Consider the following 23228-nt stretch of genomic DNA (forward strand, 5'->3'; position numbering starts at 1 on the left):
AGCTGGTGGTAAATTATTGCACTGTATAATTATACAGCGCAATGCAGAATACCACCAGCTATAGCGGAATACAACAAATCCCAGCCAGCAATAATACATTATACAGCGGCGCAATGCACGCAGAATACAACCAGCTATAGAGGAGTACAACAAATCCCAGCAATAATACATTATACATACATAATACAATGTATTGCTGGCATTTGTTTTCCTCTAAGCTGATGGTACATATACAGAGCAATGTACCACCAGCTACAGAGAATACAACAGTTTCCACTATCCCAGCAATACATCATATATTGTATTAATACAAATCCCAGCAATAGTACATAATAGCTGGCGGTATTCGGCATTGCGCTGAATAATGCATTTGCTGGGATTTGTTGTATTCCTCTATAGCTGGTGGTATTCTGCATGCTAGAGGAATACAACAAATCCCAGCAAATGCATTATACAGCGCAATGCAGAATATACCATCAACTATTGGAGGAATACAACACATCCTGGAAATACATTATACATACAGTGTATAATGTATTGCTGGGATTTGTATTCCTCTATAGTTGATGGTGTATATATACAGCACAATGTACCATTAGCTATAGAGGACTACAACAGTGCCCACCACTATCCCAGCAATACATTAAAGGAGAACTATGGGGTCAGTGTTTTTCCCCATAGTTCTCCGAAGGGTAACGGGAGGACACAAACCAGCGTCCTCCCGTCACCCAAAACTCAGTATATAGGGAGCTATAGCTCGCGGTATACTGAGGCGCCGCAGCCGAAACGGATCCCGACATTGATGTCTGGATCCAATGCCTAATTAAAGAGCCGCCTCTGGGCCTTAGGAGTCCTCTCAGACTCCAAAAGGCTGCACAATGTTGACGGTCACAGAACGCAGCGTTGGATCACTGGTCATTACAGAAGCTGTGCCAAATAAGGAGACAGCAGAGGGAATGCATATAGCTGGAGACTGGCTTGAACCCCTTTTTTGTCCAGGAGAAATAAAAGCAAAAACAAAATCATATTTTATTGTGTGTGAAAAATTAAAAAACATTGCTCTAGCAGAGAAAGGTTTAACATATTATTAACAATTTTAGAGCCATTAAGACTAGAGTAAATAAAATTAGTACAAAAGCTATCCCAGTCTGGGATTATTTTTCAGTATATGGAAAAATGAAACAAGAATTTATATGGGTTTCTAAGTGCAAAAACTTCACTTTTGTGCTCATTTTCTTTTCTCCAGAATCTTCTTCGTTGTACCATAAAGCAGCTTCAAAATGTAAAAAAACTCTCCTTAAAGTAGGACGATGATCAACATCTTAAATCCAGTATACAATAAATATCTGTCAAATCTAAAATACTGAAATTAATGTTATACCATTTTTTGGTGACAGATAGAGCTTTCTTTTGGTTATTTAATCACACTGAGGTTTTCTATTTTTTACTATATAATAAAAAAAGTACCGAAGATTTTGAAGAAAAAAACTCCCTATGTTAGGTTATAAAACATTTATTATTACCCCAATTTTTGGTAAAATATAAAATATGGGGTCACGTCGGGTAAATAGACACCAAACATGTCAAGCTTTAAAATTGCGTGCACCTGTGAAATCTCAAAAAAAATACCATACCCAACTACGAGGGTGTGGTCTGGCTATGGCTATGGTGGCATAGAGACGTCAGGCAGTGGAGCTCTGTGTCCCCAACCCTTTTCAACTGATTGAGATGCAAGAAGACACATAGGAGGTCCGAATTGGGTCCTGGGTCTCCGGTCTCTGTATTCTCCCCCCGCTCCTGTCATCTCAAAGACCCGGGACCGCAGCTGGTACATGAAGCCGGCCTGCTGCCCTCCCCATAACGCGGCGTGTGGTGTCTCGGCTCTCCCTGCCTCTCCTCTATCTCACAGCCGAGCCGTGCACTCGTGACCGGGAGGAGGCACGGGACAGACGGCTCCCCGCTGCCTCTGCTAGTCGCCAGTGTCTGTGTCCTTCGCTCCCCGCCTGTCAGCAGGGAAGACTGAGACAGTGAACGTGGCAGAGCTACGGCCTGCTACAGCTATGAAGGGCTGCAAAAACTAATAAATTATAATCGATAATGAGAATTGTTGCCAATGATTCTCATCATCGATTAGTTGATTTTCAATTATTTGTTGCAGCTGCTCTGTTCCTCCATTCTCTTCCCCACTGGTGCTGGCTGCAGAGTTCTGTGTCCCTTTCAATCCCCTCTGCTCTCCCTGCCTGTATCGGCAGAGGCAGCGGGGACACAGACCAATACAGCCAGCACCACTAGGGAGGTTGGGTGTCGAATCTGAACCTTTTTGGGTCGTGTTGTCTGCCTCTTGCTGCAGTCTTCAGCTTCCGGTCTCTAACATTTCTCCCTCCTGCTCTCTTCTTGTTTCTTCCTCTGTTCTTCTCCTGATTTTCTCTGAATTGTGGTGGTTTTTTTTCTGGATTGTGGTGTTCACCTGCCTACGTTTTGAGGATGTCTGAGGTTTGCTTGGTTTCCCTCAATGTTAAGAGCTTGAACTCCCCTGAGAAAAGAACGAGTGTCCTGAATGAATTTTGGCGACTCAGAGCTGATGTGGCATTTCTACTAGAGACACACTTTCAGACATCTAAATTCCAGACGTTCTCAAACTTCCTCTTTCCAGTGGGGTATCATAGCTCTACTCTGCACTTTAAAATAAAGGGAGTTAGCATTGTGATGTCCAGGTCAGTTCAGTGGTCACTAAAGGCACAACATGTCAACCCGCAAGGTCGTTTCCTGTTTTTGACTGGAGACCTAAATGGTAGATGGGTGACACTGGCTATGATATACTGTCGCAATCGGGGCCAACCAGCGTTTCTAGAAAATTGCATGTCCAGAGAATTTCAGGAGGGGGTGCTCATTCTTGGTGGTGACCTAGACCTGTGTCTGGACCCACTTGTGGATGTCTCCAGACTCACTGCTCTCTTATGGATGCCCCTCTTAGCCCGCACTCAAAAGGATCAAAAGGGCCGTATAATCAATGCGTTTGGTAGACATTTGGCGACTGCAACACCCGTCCGATAAGGACTACACCTTCTTTTCAACCCCCCATTAATCCTATACACATAGATTATTTCATGATATTCCATGACCCTCTCCCCTGGTCTGTAGCCTCTTCTATCGAAACCTCAACAGTTACAGATCATGCACCTATCAGGATTCTCCTTTGCTGGGGTCCGACCTCCTCTCAGGCTTGGAGATGGAGGCTCAATGACTCCCTCCTACAGGATAGACTCTTCCAATCAGAACTTCAGGATGCAATTGGGACCTACTTTGCCGCAAATCAGGGCTCTACACCCTCTCCAATCATGGTCTGGGAAGAGGCTCGGAGAGGCTCCTATCTTAAAAGTTCCAGACTTGCATGCACTACTCAACTCCACCCTACCAAATCTCTAGCCAGGAGACACTGCACAAACAGTCTCTGGCTCAATCTTATGCGTCTGAAATTAGCATACTGCGTGAAGAGCTCTATAAGACCAAGGCCAAACTACCATGGGGACGTCATTCGGTTTACGAATTTTTAAACAAACCCGGGAAGACCCTTGCTAGATCACTGAGTGAGGGATCCTTAAAATGTATATTCCCTGCAGAGCGGGCTAGACAGTGCTCCATAGAGTTATATCTAGCGGAGTCTGGTCTCCCTAGATTTGAAGCTGCGGATGTGTCTGTCAGAGGTACTGCTGACAGTTGATGAATTCATACTGGTAGTGAAATCTCTCAAAGTTAAGTCTCTGGGTCCGGATGGCTATACAGTGAAATACTACAAAACGTATGCCCCTCTTCTGGCTCCCCATTTTGTTGATGCTTTTAATTCTATTTTAGAGGGTCATGCGCTTCCCCCTGATACCCTGCGTGCTCACATCGTGGTGATCTCAAAGGAGGGTAAAGAACTCTCGACCTGTGCCATTTATAGGCCAATTTCCCTCTTCAATCTGGACCTCAAAATTTTCTCCAAGATCCTAGTGCTTAGGGCGCAGCCTCTTTTACAGGTCCAAGTGGTTTTTATGCCACACAGAGAAGCAAAAGACCACACCACACAGGTTCTCAATGTGATCCACCTAGCCAATGCACGAGGCTCTGCTCTCGACGCATGCGGAAAAAAGCATTTGATCGAGTTGACTGGAATTTCCTGAAGACTACGTTCCGTCATCTGGGCTTTGGCACAAATATGTGCGCCTGGTTGGATGTCAGCTACTCCTCCCCGACGGCAGCGATTAGTGTCAATTAAGCTTTATCCCCTTTCTTTTATTTAACCAACAGGAGGAAACAGGGAAGTCCACTGTCGCCTTTGAACTTTATCCTGACCTGAAACCCTTCCTGCGTAGACTCAGGGCAAATCTCAATATCCAAGGTCTTAGGGTGGGGCATGACCATTAGAAGGTTGCAGTGTTTATGGACGATCTCTTGTTTTTAGTTTCGTCCCCCGCAATGACTTTCCCGAATCTCCTCCAGGAAATCGCTCTTTTTGGAGAGCTCTCGATCTTTTAAATAAACTTTCTCAAATCGGAGTCTCTCAACATCTCCCTGTGTTCACGTACGGGCCTGCTGTCGGCTTTCCCATTTAAATGGGCGAAGTAATATATTTCATACCTGGGCAGCGAATTTCAAACCTTTGATGGCCAGAGTGAGGTTGAATCTCTTGAAATGGCATAATCGTACCCACTCTTGGTTTGGCAGGAATGCAGTGCTCAAGATGATAGACATGTGCGATTCATTTCGTTCTGAATTAAAGTTCGGACGAGTTTTCGTAAATTCGGACATTCGGATGTATCCGAATTCAGAATTACAGATATACTGAATTCAAACAAATCCGTATTTCCGAATCCGAAATTCGTTAGCAATAGTTCGGTAGACCGTTCGTTGTTGGACGAAATTTTGTTGCAGCAAAATTACTTTTGTCAAAAATTGTCTTTGATTCTTTTATTTAACCCTTATTTTAACTCTTATTTAACCCTTTAGTGAATGGGTAGGTGTACAAGTACCCCTTACTCATTCACAAGGGGGGTGGCATCTGGGTGCCCCCTTGAAGTTGTACCCCGATGCAAATAAGCCCCCTTGCCCGCAGACCCTCCACAACCACCGGGTCAGGGTTGTGAGAAAGAGGCCCCTGTCCCCATGGGCTTGGGGACACCCTTCCAATGCAGAGGGCACATGGCCTGGTAAGGATCAGAGAGGGGGGACCCTCAATCCCCCCCCTTTCCTGCCCTGCCGGGCCAGTGATCGGATCAAGGGTCTGGTAGGACTATTAGGGGTACCCCACCTTTTCCCCCCCCATTTTTGGGGCTGGGGTTCCCCCTTAAAATTCCTACCAGACCTAAAAGGGCCTGGTATGGATTATGGGGGGAACCCCACGCACTTTTTTAAAATTTTAACTTGGGGGAACACTTCTTTTTTCCTCTTCTACAGACTAAAAAATATATATATTTTTTTTCTAATGTCATTTTGCTGCAACGAAATTTCATCCACACACAACATTTCGACTGGACTACCGCTAACTAATTTTTCCGAATCAGAAACGAATTGGATTTCGGACCCGAATCCCGAAAAACGAAATAAAGCAAAATCCGAATCAAAACGAAGCGAAACAAATTGTCAGCGCACATGTATACAAGATGAACGTCCTCCCTAGGATGTTTCCCCATCTTCATACCATCTTCCTTTCTCAAGAAAATACGCCGTGAGTTTTTTCGATTTGTCTGGGCTCGCTCTCCTCCTCGATTGTCACACAAACTGCTTCTTGTTCCCAAGGCTCTTGGTTGGATAGGGTTCCCGGATCCTATTCTCTACTATAAAGCGAACTCATTTAGCCAGAATCCTGGAATGGTGCAGAAATCACGACTCCAAGCAATGGAAAGCTCTGGAGCAGGTTTCCTCGGATGTGCCACTGGGAGAGACTCCCTAGTTGGAACCCTCACATTGTAAGTTATTGCGGAGCCATCCCTTGATTGGTCCCTTGTTCAAGATTTTTGCGGGATTTGCTGGGGCCTCTGATCCAGATCAAGGGTCTTCTTTGATGTCTCCAGGGGTGGGTCATCCAGACTTCAGGCCTGGCAGATTGATGCCCGTTTCTCTAATTTTCTTAAACAGGGCAAATTTCCGTCTGGGTGACTGTGTGTCGAATGGTAAACTAAAAGGAAGCTTCATTTATATGCTCTCTGGTAGTCCCCCAGCTAGATGAATGGAGGTTGCGCTAACACCTCCATTTTCTGAAATCCCGGGTGCCTAAGGTTTGGTCCCCGGTTCCTCGAATATGATTTGACCGCCTTGTTCTCCAGAAAGATCCAATACGACGTTCTCTCTCCCTGATGTATCAGACCTTAATCCAACCGGAGGAAGACTTTACCCCCCCTGTTGTTGGGAAGTGGGAGCGAGATTGAAAACCCTTTTCTAACACCCGAGAAAAGAGACGCCATGTACTTTACTCACCATGCCTCCATCTTCAGTAGAATACAGGAAAATAACTACAAGATTCTCTCCCGCTGGTACAGAGTGCACCCGGTATTACATAAAATTTTTCCTCAGACCTCCAGGAGTTGCTGGAGATATGGCGAGGAGACAGGAGACCTAATGCATAATTTTTGTTCCTGCCAGAGGATTCGCCACTTCTGGACAGAGGTGGGGAATCACAGCTTACTGGAGTGGATGTTCAAGACAACCCGGCTGCCTGTCTCCTACATGTCTCCAGCCTCTCTAGGAAGTGTCTATGGGTGCACTCATTTTCGCATGTAGGTGCACCCGGCGCATGTTTGCGTGTATATGTGGCAGGGGGACTTTCAAACTTTTTAGTTTAAAATTAGTAGTAAAAGCTGCGCTATGTGAATGAAACTGCAAAAGTGTCAGATATAGTAGATACTGACCTTGAAATAATGTGATACAATGTGTAAAAAGTGCAAAACAAATAAGGAACGCATGTATATAACATGCACCTCTAAATGTAAATGCATTGCTACAAAGTATCCATAATAAAAAATCAAATACAATAGATGTTAACTGTGATGCAATGTGCAAAGAATAACTAGAAAAACCGCATGTGTATAACAAGCACTTCAGTGAAAATAATAAATGGTTAAAAAATGTCCATGATCCTGGATCCTCAATAGTCCATTAGGAAAATAGAAGATATAGCATCAGATGTAAAATAATCTCAGTCTCCTGTGACCATCAACAGATAAATCTTCTGGAATGCACCTCACCTTTAGCAGAGACCCACCAGGGTCTGTATGCGCTGTTCCTCTAATTCAAACCAGGTAGAGGAAACACCTGATGCCGAACACCTCCCAGTGATTTCCTCCTCTCAGGTACAGACTCTCTTGCAGTCTCAGGAGTTGAAAGCAGACAATTCATCCAAATGGCCCATGCATCAAATAAAAAGTGGAGACTCGTAGTGCAGATGGTTTTAAACGGATACTAACATTTATTAAAAAAGGATACTACTCACATACCATAGATAAAAGTAAGGTTTTTAGTAAGCAGCCACAGACACTGTGTGCAATCGCTCAGCTCCTCTATTCCAACCTACGTACATTACGTCAAAGGGCGTGACTTCATCAGGGGTGTGGAGACAGGAGCTAGACCGAGCGCATATATTAAGACCAGTTGTCGTGGTAGCCACCTTATACAAACATGACATTTTCAAAATTAAAACAACATACTAAACATATTACAACTGAGAGTAAAATACAAAAAAGTGATTGATACTGTGGTACTTATTACCCTTCATCCAGCTAAGTGGGTAAAGCATTAAAGCATACAGCACAAGGTAAGTGGAAAATAAGTAATCTAAAACAAATAAAACAAAACTGTAAACCACCTCGGTATAGGTCTGTTAAAGAAGACAGGGTGATACATGAATGGTAAAATCTTACTAGTGCTGTAGTATACCATATTGCTTCCTGTTATTCATTGCATGCCATGTGAAAAAACCTCTAGAAGGGATACTATGAGGGCATCTTCTTCTAAGGGATAATATGAACTGATCCTGTCCAAAGAAACTAAATAAATCCTATAGGTGAATACAACTAGGTGAGTCCCTATATGAACAAATGTGACCTGTCACAAATCGTGAGCTCCCAAATAAGGGGTAAACCCCCATGTTTAAACAACACAAAGTGAACTGACAAAGGGATTGTCATCACAATGATCATCACATAAACAATTAACCCTTTCCCTGCCAAGCCCTCCGTAACATTTTTCAATTCAGCTGGCCAAGCCATTTTCGCAAATTTTTCCCATTGATTTGATTTTCAACTGCTGCGTTGCTGGCGTTTGTAAAAGACCCCCCAAACCATATATTTTTTGAAAGCGCAGGCCCGGTAGAATAAAAAGATGGTGATACTAAATTTGTAGGCCCTGCGATAATTGCGCAAATGTTTCTCAAATTAATATTAAACCGATAAAAAGACACAATTCAATTGATAAAACATACTAAAATCAGTATCCGTGCACAAAAATAAATATTTTCTGACTAAATCTAAAAGATAAAACTGTATTGAGTTAATAAATAACAAATATTTGCAAATTTGAAATTGCGTGTTTTTGAGAAAAGGTAAAAAAATTAAAAGGTACGCAAAACTGTAAATAAGCGACTTATTTTAAAAATTGTTTTTACACAGTGTTGGTGTTTGTGTTGTGATACAATTATACAGTTGTATATTGAATTACAACACAAGGTATCAGAATGCATGGCAATGCGTCACAAAGCTTTGCCATGCGCTGCCACGGTTAATTTAATGTTTTTTTAAAAGAAAAAATAAATTAAAAAAAATCCTGCACTGCGATGCGTTCTAACAACACACTGCAGCACATGTGCATGGCGTACACCACAAAATGTGTATGTTATGTGTGGGGGGGAGGGGTTGTGCTTTTTGTTATTAGGGTTTTTTTTTACACATTTTAAATGTATTTGTTCATTTTTTTTTACATTTTTTTATTTATTTATTATTATTTATTTTTTATACTGTTGGGGGGCTGTGGTGAAAATATCTGGGGTCTAAACAGACCCCTGACATTTCCCTTTTGAAATAGAAAAAGAAATTGAGAACACAGAGTCCTCAATTTCTTTTTCTGCAGCCCCAGCACTCAATGAATGGGAAGCACTCAGTACAGAGGTTTCCCATTCATTCAGAAACTGATAGTAAAATATTTTTAATGTCACCACTTTATGAATGGGGAGGAGCCTCTATAGTGAGTGCTACTCCCCATTCATAAATTCTTGAATGAACCGGAAGTCACAGCCTGTTCATTCATAACTGGGGACACATAGTACTATGTGTCTCCAGTTATTTACAAACACCGGAGTGATCAGACGATCACTCCGGTGTTTGCTCTGCACAGAGGGATCATTAAATATCAATGATATTTAACGATCCCCCTCTCGGCCACGCTAAGAGACGCTGTCATCCAAAAACTGAGAGGATGACAGCGGCTCCGATAACTATGCCGCTCAGCCATCCTGAATTGCGGCCAGCCACTGCTCGCTCCCCCGACCTCCCCGCCGGTGAATTTACTTTTATAACAATATATTATAGGCAATGGGTTACAGTGCCCCTGTGGCCTACAATATATTGGTTGCACCACCCGCAAGTTAGCCATTCGTGTAAGAGAACATATATACAACATCAAACGTGGTTTCAAAGATCATTCAGTCTCCCTACATTTAAAAAAATGTCATAATAAGAACCCCGTAAGCTTACAATTTTGGGGTATCGAACGAGCTAAGAAAAATTGGAGGGGAGGGAACTGGAAAAGAAGTCTGGCAAAAAAGGAATCTGAGTGGATCTTTAGAGCTAAAACATTAGTCCCCACAGGTCTCAACATCGGTTTCGACCTGAACTGTTTTATTGCGGACACATACATTTTTTAGTCTGAATTTTAATGGAGGGAGTAGGAGTTCTGCCTTTATTGTTTTAGTTTACATAAATCTTGATTTCATAAAAAGGGGGACTGGTTCCTCGTTTATCTAAATAGGGACCATCTGGGATTTAATATGGACTTTCATAGATATAATTTGCCATACAGGTTGTGATTTATCCACCTTATGTGATGGGTGGCTCTTTCACAATTTTACCCCTTCTTTCACATCATTCCTTTGCTGTTTTTCAGTTGTTGTTTTTTTCTCCCTAAGGGGTTCATCAATACCCTCATTCTTGTTCTCACATAGGTTTTAAGATTACATATATTAATTGTTTATGTGATGAGTAATCTGATGACAATCCCGTTGTCAGTTCACTTTGTGTTGTTTAAACATGGGGGTTTTACCCCTTATTTGGGAGCTCACGATTTGTGACAGGTCACATTTGTTCATATAGGGACTCACCTAGTTGTATTCACCTACAGGATTTATTTCTAGCTCCCGTCTCCACACGTCTGATGAAGTCACGCCCTTTGACGTAATGTACGTAGGGTGGAGTAGAGGAGCTGAGCGATTGCACACAGTGTCTGTGGCTGCTTACTAAAAACCTTACTTTTATCTATGATATGTGAGTAGTATCCGTTTAAAACCATCTGCACTACGAGTCTCCACTTTTTATTTAATGCATGGGCTATTTGGATGAATTGTCTGCTTTCAACTCCTGAGACTGCAAGAGAGTCTGTACCTGAGAGGAGGAAATCACTGGAATGTGTTCGGCATCAGGTGCTTCCTCTACCTGATTTGAATTAGAGCAACAGCGCATACAGACCCTGGTGGGTCTCTGCTAAAGGTGAGGTGCATTCCATAAGATTTCTCTGTTGATGGTCACAGGAGACTGAGATTATTTTACATCCAATGTGTTATCTTCTATTTTCCTAATTGACTATTGAAGATCCAGGATCATGGACATTTTTTAACCATTTATTATTTTCACTGAAGTGCATGTTATACACGTTTTTTCTAGTTATTCTTAGTAGATTGCATCACATTGTTTCACAGTTAACATCCATTGTATTTGATTTTTCATTATGGATATTTTGTAGCAATGCATTTACACTTAGGTGCATGTTATATACATGCTTTCTTATTTGTTTTGAACTTTTTACACATTGTATCACATTATTTCAAGGTCAGTATCTACTATATCTGACACTTTTGCAGTTTCATTCACACAGCGCGGCTTTTACTATTAATTTTATACTATATATCTGACCACACAGATTTCACTTGATTGGAGTAGTGGCGCGAGGTTTCAGATTATAAACTTTTTAGTTTGTAAACAATTTTTTTTAATGTGACTTAAATTATTTGGGGAACTTTAATTTTTTTTTCAAACTTTTCACTTTACTTTATTGGTATCACATAGGGGGATAAGAAACCCCCTATGTGAGAGCCAATTTACAGTGACAGTTCCTCTTTATGGAAACATCAGGGGTCTCTAAGACCCCTCATGTCACCTAGGGACCCCCAAAGAATCTGATAAAGCAGAGATCCGCTTCACCAGCTTCTCTCTGGCTTCTGTAGACGGAGAGTGACAGCTGAATGCGAAAGTGATGTAATATACATCACTTCTGCATTCAGAGAACGGGGAGGAGATCAGGGGGAGGTTGTGTACTGACCTCCCTCTGATCTATGGTCACAGAGCTGCCGTGCCGGTTCTGGGCCTGCACCAGACCAGCAGCTCCAGCGGAGGGGGGGCGCTCCGAGCTGCCCCACATACCAGAGATTGGGCGGCTCTACAGCTGCCAGACCGCTTGTATGGAAACACTGACACGCTGTGCCGCCCCTCTACTCCCTGCCGCCCCAAGGCCAGGGCCTTGGTGGCCTTGTGGGGAATCCGGTCCTGGTTCTGCCCACACAGGGGTTGTTTGTTACATGCCACCCCCCCCTCCTCAGGTTTATCACCCTTGGCCCATCACCCTTGTTCTAGTCCTCTCCTGACTTAAAGTAAACCCACCCACTTAAGGGCCTATATGGCTTCTCATCACAAACCTTTCTGTCATGCCTTTTAGCCTAGAGATACTGTACATCAGCTAGCAGAGCTGCCGTATGTAACAGAGGTAACATTCTGCACTTGCCTGCCACTACACTGGCATTCACACCATAAGCAGTGCGTTCCTGTCCGATTCTGGCAGGAATGCACTGCCTCGCATTGCGGCCGGCTCCGGTGCAGCATTTTGATCGCACCGGACCGCACTGCAGGCACAATGTGCCTTGCGATCCCTGCGGGTGATCACATTGCGGCCGGAGGGCGTGGATACGGTGCCATTCACTTCAATGGCCCGCCACGCCCCCTCCAGCCCGGCAAAAAGTGAGCCAGTGCGTTCTATCCAGAATCGGACCGGAACGCACTGCTTATGGTGTGAACTAAGGGTAATTCATCCCAAAGGTGTGCTATGCGGTTGAGATCAGGACTCCGTGCAGGCCAGTCAAGTTCCTCCACCCCAAACTCGCTCATCCATGTCTTTATGGACCTTGCTTTGTGCACTGGTGCGCAGTCATTTTGGAACAGGAAGGGGCCATCCCCAAACTGTTCCCACAAAGTTGGGAGCATGAAATTGTCCAAAATGTCTTGGTATGCTGATGCTTTAAGAGTTCCCTTCACTTGAACTAAGGGGCCAAGCCCAACCCCTGAAAAACAACCCCACACCATAGTCCTCCCTTCACCAAACTTTACAATTGGCACAATGCAGTCCGGCAAGTACCGTCCTCCTGGCAACCACCAAACCCAGACACGTCCATCAGATTGCCAGACAGAGAAGCGTGATTCGTCACTCCAGAGAACACGTCTACACTTTGAGTCCCGTGGCGGTGTGCTTTACACCACTGCATCCAAAACTTTGCATTGCACTTGGTGATGTAAGGCTTGGATGCAGCTGCTCAGTCAAAAGTAGACAACTCAAGGAATTTACTAAGTGACATGGTGAATATTTTAACATTTTAATTATTTGGAAACGAGAAAAGTAAATACTTTTTTTTCCACAAAGTTGTTAATTTAAGATACTCCTCACACTTAGCTTGGGCATACTTAGAATTACACACATTCTGCTACTTCTTCTGAATATGAGGATATTAAATACAAAATAATTTTTTGCCGCCTAGCTGCATAGAGAAATCCAAAGAACACCTTCAGGCAGTAGAGACACCCACAAAAGGGCTGGCATTGGTAATAATCTGGCAATGGTTCCGTTACCGGTACTGGCTGTACTGGATGCAATTGTTGCAGGTTGTACAGGAAATGGTTCTGGCTGACACTGATACTGGATGACAGTATCTGGCCGTTTTCTATTTTCCCTCACACACCAATTGGTGTGTGAGGGAAAGGGAGAATCAGATAACCGCAGCCATTGTTTACATTCTGTGATGTTGTGATTGGTTGCAGCAATGACATGGTACATTGGATAATGAAAGTGGCGCTGTGTTTTTTTTGTGATCTGCACTGTCCAAATTGCACTTAAGAACAGAAACCTGCGCTGAGAGCTCCATCTGGCCTTTTGATTAAAATTGCCAGACAGAGGAAGGTTAATCGGATATACAGTAATAGATCTAGGTGGATTGTTTCACCCTTGTACACTTGACTGTTAGCATATGCTTAAAAATGTGCTCTGTCTGGCATGAATCAATAAAATAACACAGAAAACTGATGAGAAATATAATGGGATATTAGAAGCATCTTGGATAATATTCCATTTTAAAGCACTAATTATAGACATATATTGATATGGAGGTTTTCCAAAAGCAATGTTGAAAACAGATTTGGAATGTTTTTTTTTTTTCTCATCTGAATTTTTATTATGCAGAAGATAAATTATAGCAATAACAAACCATACATTACATATGTATGCATGAACAATGTAAAACACAGCAGTACGGAGTTGCTCGCGACTTATTGACAGGAAGGAAGGTACTTGTTATAAAGTACTAAGAAGGTACATCGTGTGAGCAAAAAGTTGGTCACTCTGGACACGTCCGGGAGACAAATTTGGAATGTTTTTAATAAGTGTGTAATGCTTATCTGATGTCTGTATTAAATATTTAATTTTTGCTTATTGGTTTATTGTTGTAGAATTCATATTTCCTGACAGACATATCATAACTGAGGAAACTTTGGGAGTGTATACTCAATTATTGGAGTCTGTTGTCTGTCAGGTAATTACAATATTGTTGGAATGAAAATGCTTCAAAACTTTCCCCTTGGTTTTTGAAAGCACTTAATGTATGCCCAGCAGCAGGCAGCTATTTTAATGAAGTTAAAGCGGACCTTTCCACTCAAAAATCAAATTCTACCAATGCATACCTCTAGGTATGATAATTAATAACAGACATGTTAGGTGTAAAATGCTGTGATTTTGAAATACTTACAGTTGCAGAGCATTTACTTCCTGCTTTGAAAGGGCAAAATTACTTCAGTTTGCCAAAGCAATGCACACTGGGATTTATTTTGTCATCAGCAGAGCATTGCTGGGAAATATCTTCTGTAATCTCATGAGATCTCAGGGAAATGCATTTTCCTCCTGAGATGATGTGCATGGTCACATGTCCTAGTCATTATGGATGGGCTGTATGTTCGAGTCGAGCTAGTTTGAGCGTTCGCCGAAAGCAAGAACTTTGTGGGATGTTCGCTTTCTGTTCAATCGGGGCAACATCACACAAAGCATTGCACCTTCTGAAGCTCTAATTGGTAAAGGCTTGCACCTGACCTCAGGTCAGGTGCAAGACATTGCCCAATCATGGCTCAGTACTGCTTACACCGCAGCCCTACGTAGTGTGTTGCAGGAGTGAAAAGAGAGAGAATCTATAACAGAGTTGGGCATCAGAGTTCTCTATAGCACAGTTCTCTACATCGTACAGATCCGCCACTTCACAGGCAGTTTATGGGAACCCCCCAGGCACGATATTTGGAGGAATTTTTCATTTTTATTCTTACCTTTTAAGTGATGTAAAATTCACTGCTCCTTTAACCACTTGAAGTCTGCGGTGTTAAACCCCCTTCCTATCCAGGCCATTTTTCAGTATTCAGCGCTGCGGTACTTTGACTGACATTTATTCCGTCATGCAACACTGTACTGAAAAGCGCGAAACCTCAAAAAACCGACATTACACAAAATTGGCCATAGGCGACGCTTTAAAAGCTTTTACGGTTCATCAGTTTTAGTGTAATCAGTGATTGATATCCCTAAAATTATTGCTCTCTCTCCGACGTTCGCGTCGATATGCAACGTGTGTAGCGCAATTGTCGTTTTTGCGCGCTGGCGCATATTTACGTTTATATGTGCATAAACGTGAATGCTGAACTCCCTCCCATCTTACCTCCTGACGCCCACCCGTGCCACTCCAGGCGGCGGCACTCGACAGATCGGAGGGGGGAAAATCGCAACATACAACCGATCGGCAGGCTATAGAGCCACTGATCGGTTGTATGGGAAACAGCCGGTAACGGCTGTAAAGAACGGGTGATTTTTTTTCACCCCCTAGCGTGCGCATCTGGAGACGGCAACCCGCAAATGAGAGTCTGCCGTCCGTCCGTTTTTTCACAACGGGCGGACGGCAAGCGGTTAAAAACTTTTTTTGTATGTGTGTTTTTTTCCCATTGATTCCTGTCCTCTAACCTGTCCTGTAACTTGCATATAAGCACTCTTAAAGGGGACAATCGTTTCTGAAAGGTCTACCCCCATTGACTTGCATTGAGTTAGAATTCGAACTTTTCAGACGTTCGAATACGAACCGAACTCAGGCCATCACTACTGTCTAATCACATGTGCCAGAAATCCAGGAAGTAAAAGGTGAGCTAGTAATCTGCCCTTATAAACATGACCACTGTCTGGGGAAGAAAAGAGAAATAAGGTATGCAAAGAATTCAAAGCCTGCAATTATCTAGGATTATGTGTTTGTAGATTGTCATTACTAAACATTTCTAAAGGTGTGTTTGTTGTTATTTTAAAAATATGGGTAAAGGTCCACTTTAACCTTTTGCCCTTTTGCTGCCAAGCCCTCCGAAACAATTTTGTAGGGGAGGGGGCAGAGTTTCCCTGTTTGCTGGAGTGGAACCCAATAGCAGGGAGCAATACCAGAAGCAGAGTCCAGGCTAAAGTACAAAATGGGAGAATCCAAGAATGCATCATCAGAGTATAGTCCAGGTCAAGGCAGGCAGCAAGTATCATAAACAGGAAGTCAAGCCAGGGGTCGATACCCAGGAGATCCAAATCATGGGAAAGGAAAGGCAGGAAACAAGGAAACAGGAGATAACGCTTTGTAGCTGCTTTGGGTGTGGCAGAATAACTCAGCAACAAGTCTTGGCTCTGACTGGAATTTATACGCAGCAGGGACCAGACGCCTGCATTGTTAAGGCAACGAGGGAGGTACAGACCCCTGGGAGCCAATGGAATGGCGAGAAGGAGGTGTTCATGCAAGGCCCTCCCCGTTGATGATCAGCACCTGAGGTGACTAATAGGCCACGGCAACATCATGTGGGCGCGCACATCATACACTCACACATGTGCGTGTGTGCACCCGCAACCAGCCGCCGCTGGGCATCTAATCACCCCAGGAAGGACCCTACAATCCCAGCTGTGCCTGTGGGCACCCAGGTAAGAGGGCACCCCTGGTCCCACGACAAATATAAGTTTATGGTCGCTAAAGTGACCATGAGCTTAAGCTTATAGCACAAGGGTAAAAGCTACCGACGTATGACATACTGACATGGCCAGCTGCAAGCAGTTGTGTTCTGCCTTATGCCATATGTCGGTGGCAGCAAAAGGGTTAAGGTAGGCTCAGACAAAATGTTAGCACAAAATGTAAATGTAATAGAAGAGTTTATTTTTTCAAAACAATCCTTTGTCTTAAAGTTTATTGCGTTGAATTATAAAGTATTCACCCAGTGTACAGCTCCGCAAATGATGATGCTTGTGACGTGTGGGAATGTGACCTTTTTCTGCAGTGCATACAGTGAGTACACTTAAGTTCCATTTAACAACACCTCATTCACTGTTCAACGCAATGTATCGAAATGCACAGTTCATCTAGGCACAGATATCACTGCAGCTTTTCGCTATTCAGTGCACTCAAGGGTGTCCCAGGTCTTTTACAATCTTAGCAAGGCCTCTGATGAAAATAATGATCAAATAATCATGTCTGTGGAAAGTTGAACACCAAAAAATACAATACCTTATTTAAACTTCGTGCTGCACTGTCTTTTCCACCTGGAGTTAAGTTTCTTAGCTGAACATCCAGTAGATCCACAAGCTGATCCATAGCACGAACAGAATATGTGATGTCTCCAGCATTCAGGTGGCCTCTTGTATGTTCTGAAAGCTCCCTCGCAATGTTGGCAGCTGTTTCTAGTGACTTCAGCTAGTAAGACAAAAGGTCTAGATTAAAATATGTCTGCATCCACATGCAAATAGATTTCTAGGTTTGTTGAAAATATGTATATTGCTTATCATAATAATAATAATAAAGAGTGTTATGGTATTTTTTTGACTATTCAGCTTTTACTGCCAGTTCAGCCCCAAAAAGTTACATAACTACTAGTACTGCAAACTCTGAATTAAAGGGATACCAATTCCTAATTATTCATTTTATTTCACATTGTATTTTCTTTTCTTTCATTTGTATTTGCATAGTATTGCTATTATTATACACCCATTCTGGTTCCATGAGACCATCAAATCTGTCTATGAAATATTAAGCATGCTTCAGCCCCCATTAGCTACCTTCCCTCACTAGGCAAACCAATTAAAGTGGCACCATGGTACAAATTGCACCTGCATTGGTTAACATTGACCATAATAGAAGTGAGGGAAGGGAGAATCCTTTTGGTCACAGGTGCTTTTTGTTGCGAGTTTCGCACACCTACCATCTACGCAATAACACATTCATTCACATAGATTCTTCATTTATTTGTATAATTCCTATCTTTCCTTATAGTCTGATTAATGTAATAAAAATACATACATTCAACATTTATTTAATGTACTGGGTGCAGTAAACCGATTATTTACATGTCTGGAGGCTACAAGTCCTACAATGACTCGCATAGTTTTTTTCCCCAGTAGTGCATGAATGGGAGTACTTATGACAAGTTCAATACTGCTACACTTTTAAATTTAGAATGACCATTTCAAGTTTTTGAAAACAATACAGCTTAGACAAACATGCCTTACTAGGTGCCTGTTCGTCATTTACAACAAATAATTCTTTAGGATTATTTCAAGACGTACTTCGGGTGTACTGGCATGCACCCAGTGTGCTCAGCAAATGTTATAACTACTCACCCCTGTGGATTGACACCCTGCTTTTTACACCAAATGAAAGTCACCCACACCAGCTGTCCAGGACCAGATTTACTCTCCCTGCTGCCCCAAGGCCAGGTTCCACAATGCGCCCTCCCCCCATCCCCAAATAGCGGGGTGGCAGGGTTGGTTTGAATTTTTTTAATGTTTCTTTCTTTTTAAAAAAAACTTTTTATCACTATTTAGTTTTTTACTTAAAATTTTTATTTATCTTGTCATCTTAACATTTTTTTAATATAATGTTATTGTTTCTTTGTAATTATTTTCTTGTTTTTTTACTTAATTTTATTTAAGTAATTTTTTAATCATTTTTTCACTTATCTTTATTGCTATCACACAGGAGCTAACAAGCCCCTGTGTGATAGCATTTGGAGGTGACAGGTTCTCTTTATTGACCCTGTCACCTCCAATACAGGAGTCCTAGCACAGCACTGGAACTCCTGTGACAGCGGAGAGGGGGGAAGACTGCTCTCCCCTCTCACTGTTTACACGGAGCGGCAGGGTTACTTATCATGGAGCGACTTCAAATCTGTGCAGCCCCTCTGCTCTGTGGCCTTGTCGTTAATCCGGCCCTGCAGCTGTCTGTACCAGGCATTTGTCTGTACCCATCATTGTGTAAAACTCCTCTGTTTCTTGGTATTAAGTGCATTGGAGACCCTATATGTCCTCCCAGAGTTCTGCTAATATCATTGCTAGGCTCTGTACATATGAGCAACATGGAGGTGAACAAAGTCATAGATAGATACAAACTTTAATTTTTTTGATAAACAGTACAGAAGGGTAATATACTGTACATATTCCTGTACAAAACAATTAGGCAAAAACATGTGATGATAGTGTAACAGGAACCATTCTTAACCACAGTCTTCTAGGGCAAATACAGCATCAGACAGTCCATTTAACTTTTCAAAAAATTAATTTTCTACGGCACACAGTAAACAAGTATTTCTGCAGGTCATGAAATACCGTCCTTTCTTCATAATAATGTCATTCTCAGCAACAAACAGATCCATGCAGGCTTCAATCCTCCAGATCACCTAGCTGGGTAACAGTCTCTCACACATAATGTCAGGCGACCTTTTAAACACTCAGCCACAATCATGGGCTACACCTGTGAGTACTAAGCTGCAGTGACAAAACCTGGACTGAGCTGATGGTATAATGGGATAATTATCTCCATTATCCCAACCCCAGGGACCCAGAACACAATTTATAAATCTCACAACTAAATCATTAGTGCTTTCCCTGGGTTTTTTTTTTTAACTGAACAGAGGGATGCAATTTAAAAGGCTAGGTCTTACATACCTCCCATTTATAACCATTCCTTGCTTTCTGTCACAATAGCCACAAATAGGCAAGGATCTTGTGTATGAGAGTGCACAGACCTATCACCAACCTAGTGTTTTGAGGGAAAAAGCAATCAGATGTATTAGAAAAGAATGTACAGGCACTATTGTTTTACCTGAGTTGCTGTCAGTAGTGTCTGAATACTCCTCTTTGCTGTTCTCTACAGGCATAAATATAAACAGGGCCGGATTTACTCTCTCTGCTGCCCCAAGGCCAGGTTCCTCAATACGCCCCCCCCCCCCCCATTCCCAGGCTCCGCCTCCTTCTATCGACGGGCCCCGCCTCCGCTTACATCACTGGCCCCACCTGCTCTTAGATCGCTGGCCAGTGATGTGAGAGGAGGCGGGGTTGCTGTTAGGCGGGCCCCGCCTCCTTCTTTACTGCAAATGCCGGTGATCGATCGAAAGTTCGAACTTATCGAGTTCTGGGATCGGAATTCATGCGGTCCCACAACTCGATAAGTTTGGACTATCGATAGAACACCGGTGTAACCGGCCTATTCTGCCGCATCTGCTGGCTGTCACTGACACAGCTCCGCAGCGAATGTGAGTGGGAACGTTTTCCTTCACAGCAGCTGCTGAGCTATGTCAGTGACAGCCAGCACCTGAGACGCCATAGCGACCCAGGCGGCACACACGGCATCAGAGGGATGCCTGGCCGGGCCCCCTTGTGCACGGCCGCCTGGGTCGCTATGGCGATTGTTACGCCACTGCCTCTAATACAGGAGTATGAGCACAGCACTGAGCTGGAACTCCTGTGACAGCTGAGATAGGAAGGCTGCAAATGCACCTCTCCCGTCTCAGTGTTTACATGGAGCAAAGCAGAGAACAGACATTCTCCACTCCGCTCCTCACTCTCCATCCTGAGCTACCTTGCCGTGGTCCCGGGTCCCCCAAAAGAGCAGGCGACACTGAAAACCACGGAGGGGAGGGAGAACATTTAGCCCCGCTGTACATTTTAGCCCTGCTTGCCCGAAGCAGGGCTAAATGTAGAAAAAATGCTTACCCGCCGAGCGCCCAGAATCCAACACCCCTGCCGTCCCTCCACTCCCTGCCGCCCCAAGGCCGGGCCTTGGTGGCCTTGTGGGAAATCCGTCCCTGAATATGAACCATACAAAACTGATGTTTGAGAGAGTTTGCATCATGCCTGCACATCTTAATACCCTCCAGGTACCATACAACCAGTATTTGTTCTGTATATGGTGCAAAACAAATTATGGTTAAAGTTTCTGACTTTTCTGATTCTTTTTTTATTTTTTTTCAGATCTGATTAAGAATTTGAGGGTCGTCTAAGAATTGTCAGCGCCCAATCAGCTTCCCTTTATCAGTTCCTAAGCTGCAATGACAGTATGAAGGGAATATGTAATGGATGCTGGAGGTCATCCCAACCAGGAATCTTATAGATATTTCAGCTGGGGAGGTGGGATACCTCCGCAGGCGAGGGATACCTGTTGACCCGAATGCTGAGACACAGTTGGTTTCCTGGGGACTGAGAGACATACAAAGAGTGCAAGAGTTTCTCGGGCCAAATCCGGATTCCCCCGGCCGGCGATTTCTCGGCTAACTAGTCCTTAATTATACCTTATAACAGTTTACAAACTACCGATGTTAGACTGACCGGCCTATAGTTCCCTGGTTGGCATCTTGCCCCCTTTTTGAATATTGGAACTACCGTGGCCCTCTGCCAATCACATGGTACCCTACCAGTCACTAAGGATTCCTTAAAAAATAGGAATAATGGTCTTGTTATAACCTGGCTTAATTCCTTAAGTACCTTGGGGTGAAGGTTATCTGGTTCAATTGCTTTATTTGCATTGAGCATTTTAAGTCTATGTTCTATTCCGCTTTCCGTCAACCATTATGGCATATTATCGGTTGAACTATGTGTTTTATCAAGCGCCTCGGCCCTCTCCTTGTCACCTATGAGTAACTTCCCGTTTTCGTCCTTTATTGGGCCTATCTGCTACTTTCTTACCTTTTTACTGTTAATATATTGGTAGAATTTTTTAGGGTTTTTTTTACTATCTGCGGTGATATGCTTTTCGCATTCTATTTTAGCTTCCCGGATTACTAGTTTGCATTTTTTGTTACATTCCTTATAAGAAGAATTTATCTCCATTTGATTTAAGTAATTTTATTTTTAAGCCCACCCCCCCATTTCCTAGTCTTTCTACCATTTTCCCTCCCAGAAATGTTGTACCTCCCCCATTAAGGTGCAGCCCGTCTCTGCTGTAGAGCCGGTAGCCGACTGCGAAGTCAGCCCAGTTCTCCAGGAAACCAAATCCCTCCTTCTGACACCAGCTCCGGAGCCACTAGTTAAGCTCCCTCAACTCGCGCTGTCTGTCCGGAGTGGCTCTTGGCACCGGTAGTATCTCCGTCCTGCTCCAGCAGAGTCACTCCTGAACTAGTATCCCCAACATCATGCAACTTGGCAAACTTATTGGGGTTAACCAGATCAGGGCTGACACCTCTAGCACTCTTCCCTCTCCCACGCCTTCTAACAGTAACCCAGCTCCCTACCTCGGGATCCTGCTCCTCCAACACCCCCCTCCACCACAGCCTGGTGCATTATGTCGAGACTTTTTTCCATGACTGTTATGCTCCTAAGTGTTGCCGGTTTCTTGCTTAGATCCAGAATCTGGGTTTCCAAACAAGCAACTTGCTCACATCTCGTGCAAATGTATTCTCCCTCGAACGCATGTTCAAGGAAAGCATACATTGCGCACGACATGCACCTGGTTGCATATTCACTCATGGAAGACATTATTTTATTTCACCCTTCTTATTTATTTATTTACTTTTGTATAATTTGTATGTAAATCAAGACTACTTATTTGTAATTTATTTATCTAAGATTTTAATTATATATTGTATATACATACATACGTGATGTTTATAAATCAATTAGCCTTGTTTTAAGTGTTCCCATGTGTCATGATTGGTGAGAGACAATCAGTTTAATACAAGGACTTTAGATATATCTCAGTGATGTGAACAAACCTCAATGAAAATTCCTATTTGTGCAATGTCATTATCCACATTTATCAAACCTAACTTCAAACTGTGTGATTATAGTCATTCCATTAAACCACTACAAAGTGTTTCACATCTAGCGCTCTTTTTTTACAAGTGCCCATATATGCAGTCTTGTTGAACAACAAAGCTACCTTTTCAGTCTCAAAGTGTTGGATCCTGTTTGTATCCTGTTTGTATCGTTTGTCTCTAGTCTCTCTCGATGTGTATCCTTTGGCTCTCCCTTCATGTCTGACTCCCCTGTCCTTATATGCACATCCACCCCCCGGCTATTCCACGCCCATCGATGTGTGACGTTGCCGGGGGGCATGGCATCTAGGTGCGGCCGCAGCGAGCCAGATCCCTGTGTGACTTCCTGTGTTGGTCCATTGCTGAGCAAAATTAAAAGGTCAGGTGGAGCTCCGTGCCCCCAAGTATCGCCCCATGGAAACGGAGTACACACTGTCAGTACTGACAGATCAAGACCATGATGAGGGAGTCGGTGCGCCCGGACGCATCCACATGCCTATATGGCTCCACTACATGTATGGACCCCCGCAGGACCCCCAGTCCAGTCTTTCTTTATATTTAATCATTATTTTCATTTATCAGTTTTTATATTTATTAGGGGGGAAAAAG

At 43.2% G+C, this 23228-nt stretch overlaps 1 protein-coding gene across 1 annotated transcript in view; it reads right to left on the bottom strand.

The window, feature by feature from the left end:
• The window catches only part of LOC108800739 (adhesion G protein-coupled receptor L3-like), a 185872-nt gene that overhangs the window by 157843 nt on the left and 4801 nt on the right, over positions 1-23228 (bottom strand). The window contains exon 4 of the mRNA XM_018572729.1: positions 17105-17290. Within this exon, the coding sequence (XP_018428231.1) occupies positions 17105-17290 (186 nt within the window). The remainder of the gene's footprint in view (positions 1-17104; positions 17291-23228) is intronic.

Source organism: Nanorana parkeri, unplaced genomic scaffold (assembly GCF_000935625.1).
Source record: "Nanorana parkeri isolate BGI_ZX_2015 unplaced genomic scaffold, ASM93562v1 scaffold2116, whole genome shotgun sequence".
Taxonomy (NCBI): Eukaryota; Metazoa; Chordata; class Amphibia; order Anura; family Dicroglossidae; genus Nanorana; species Nanorana parkeri.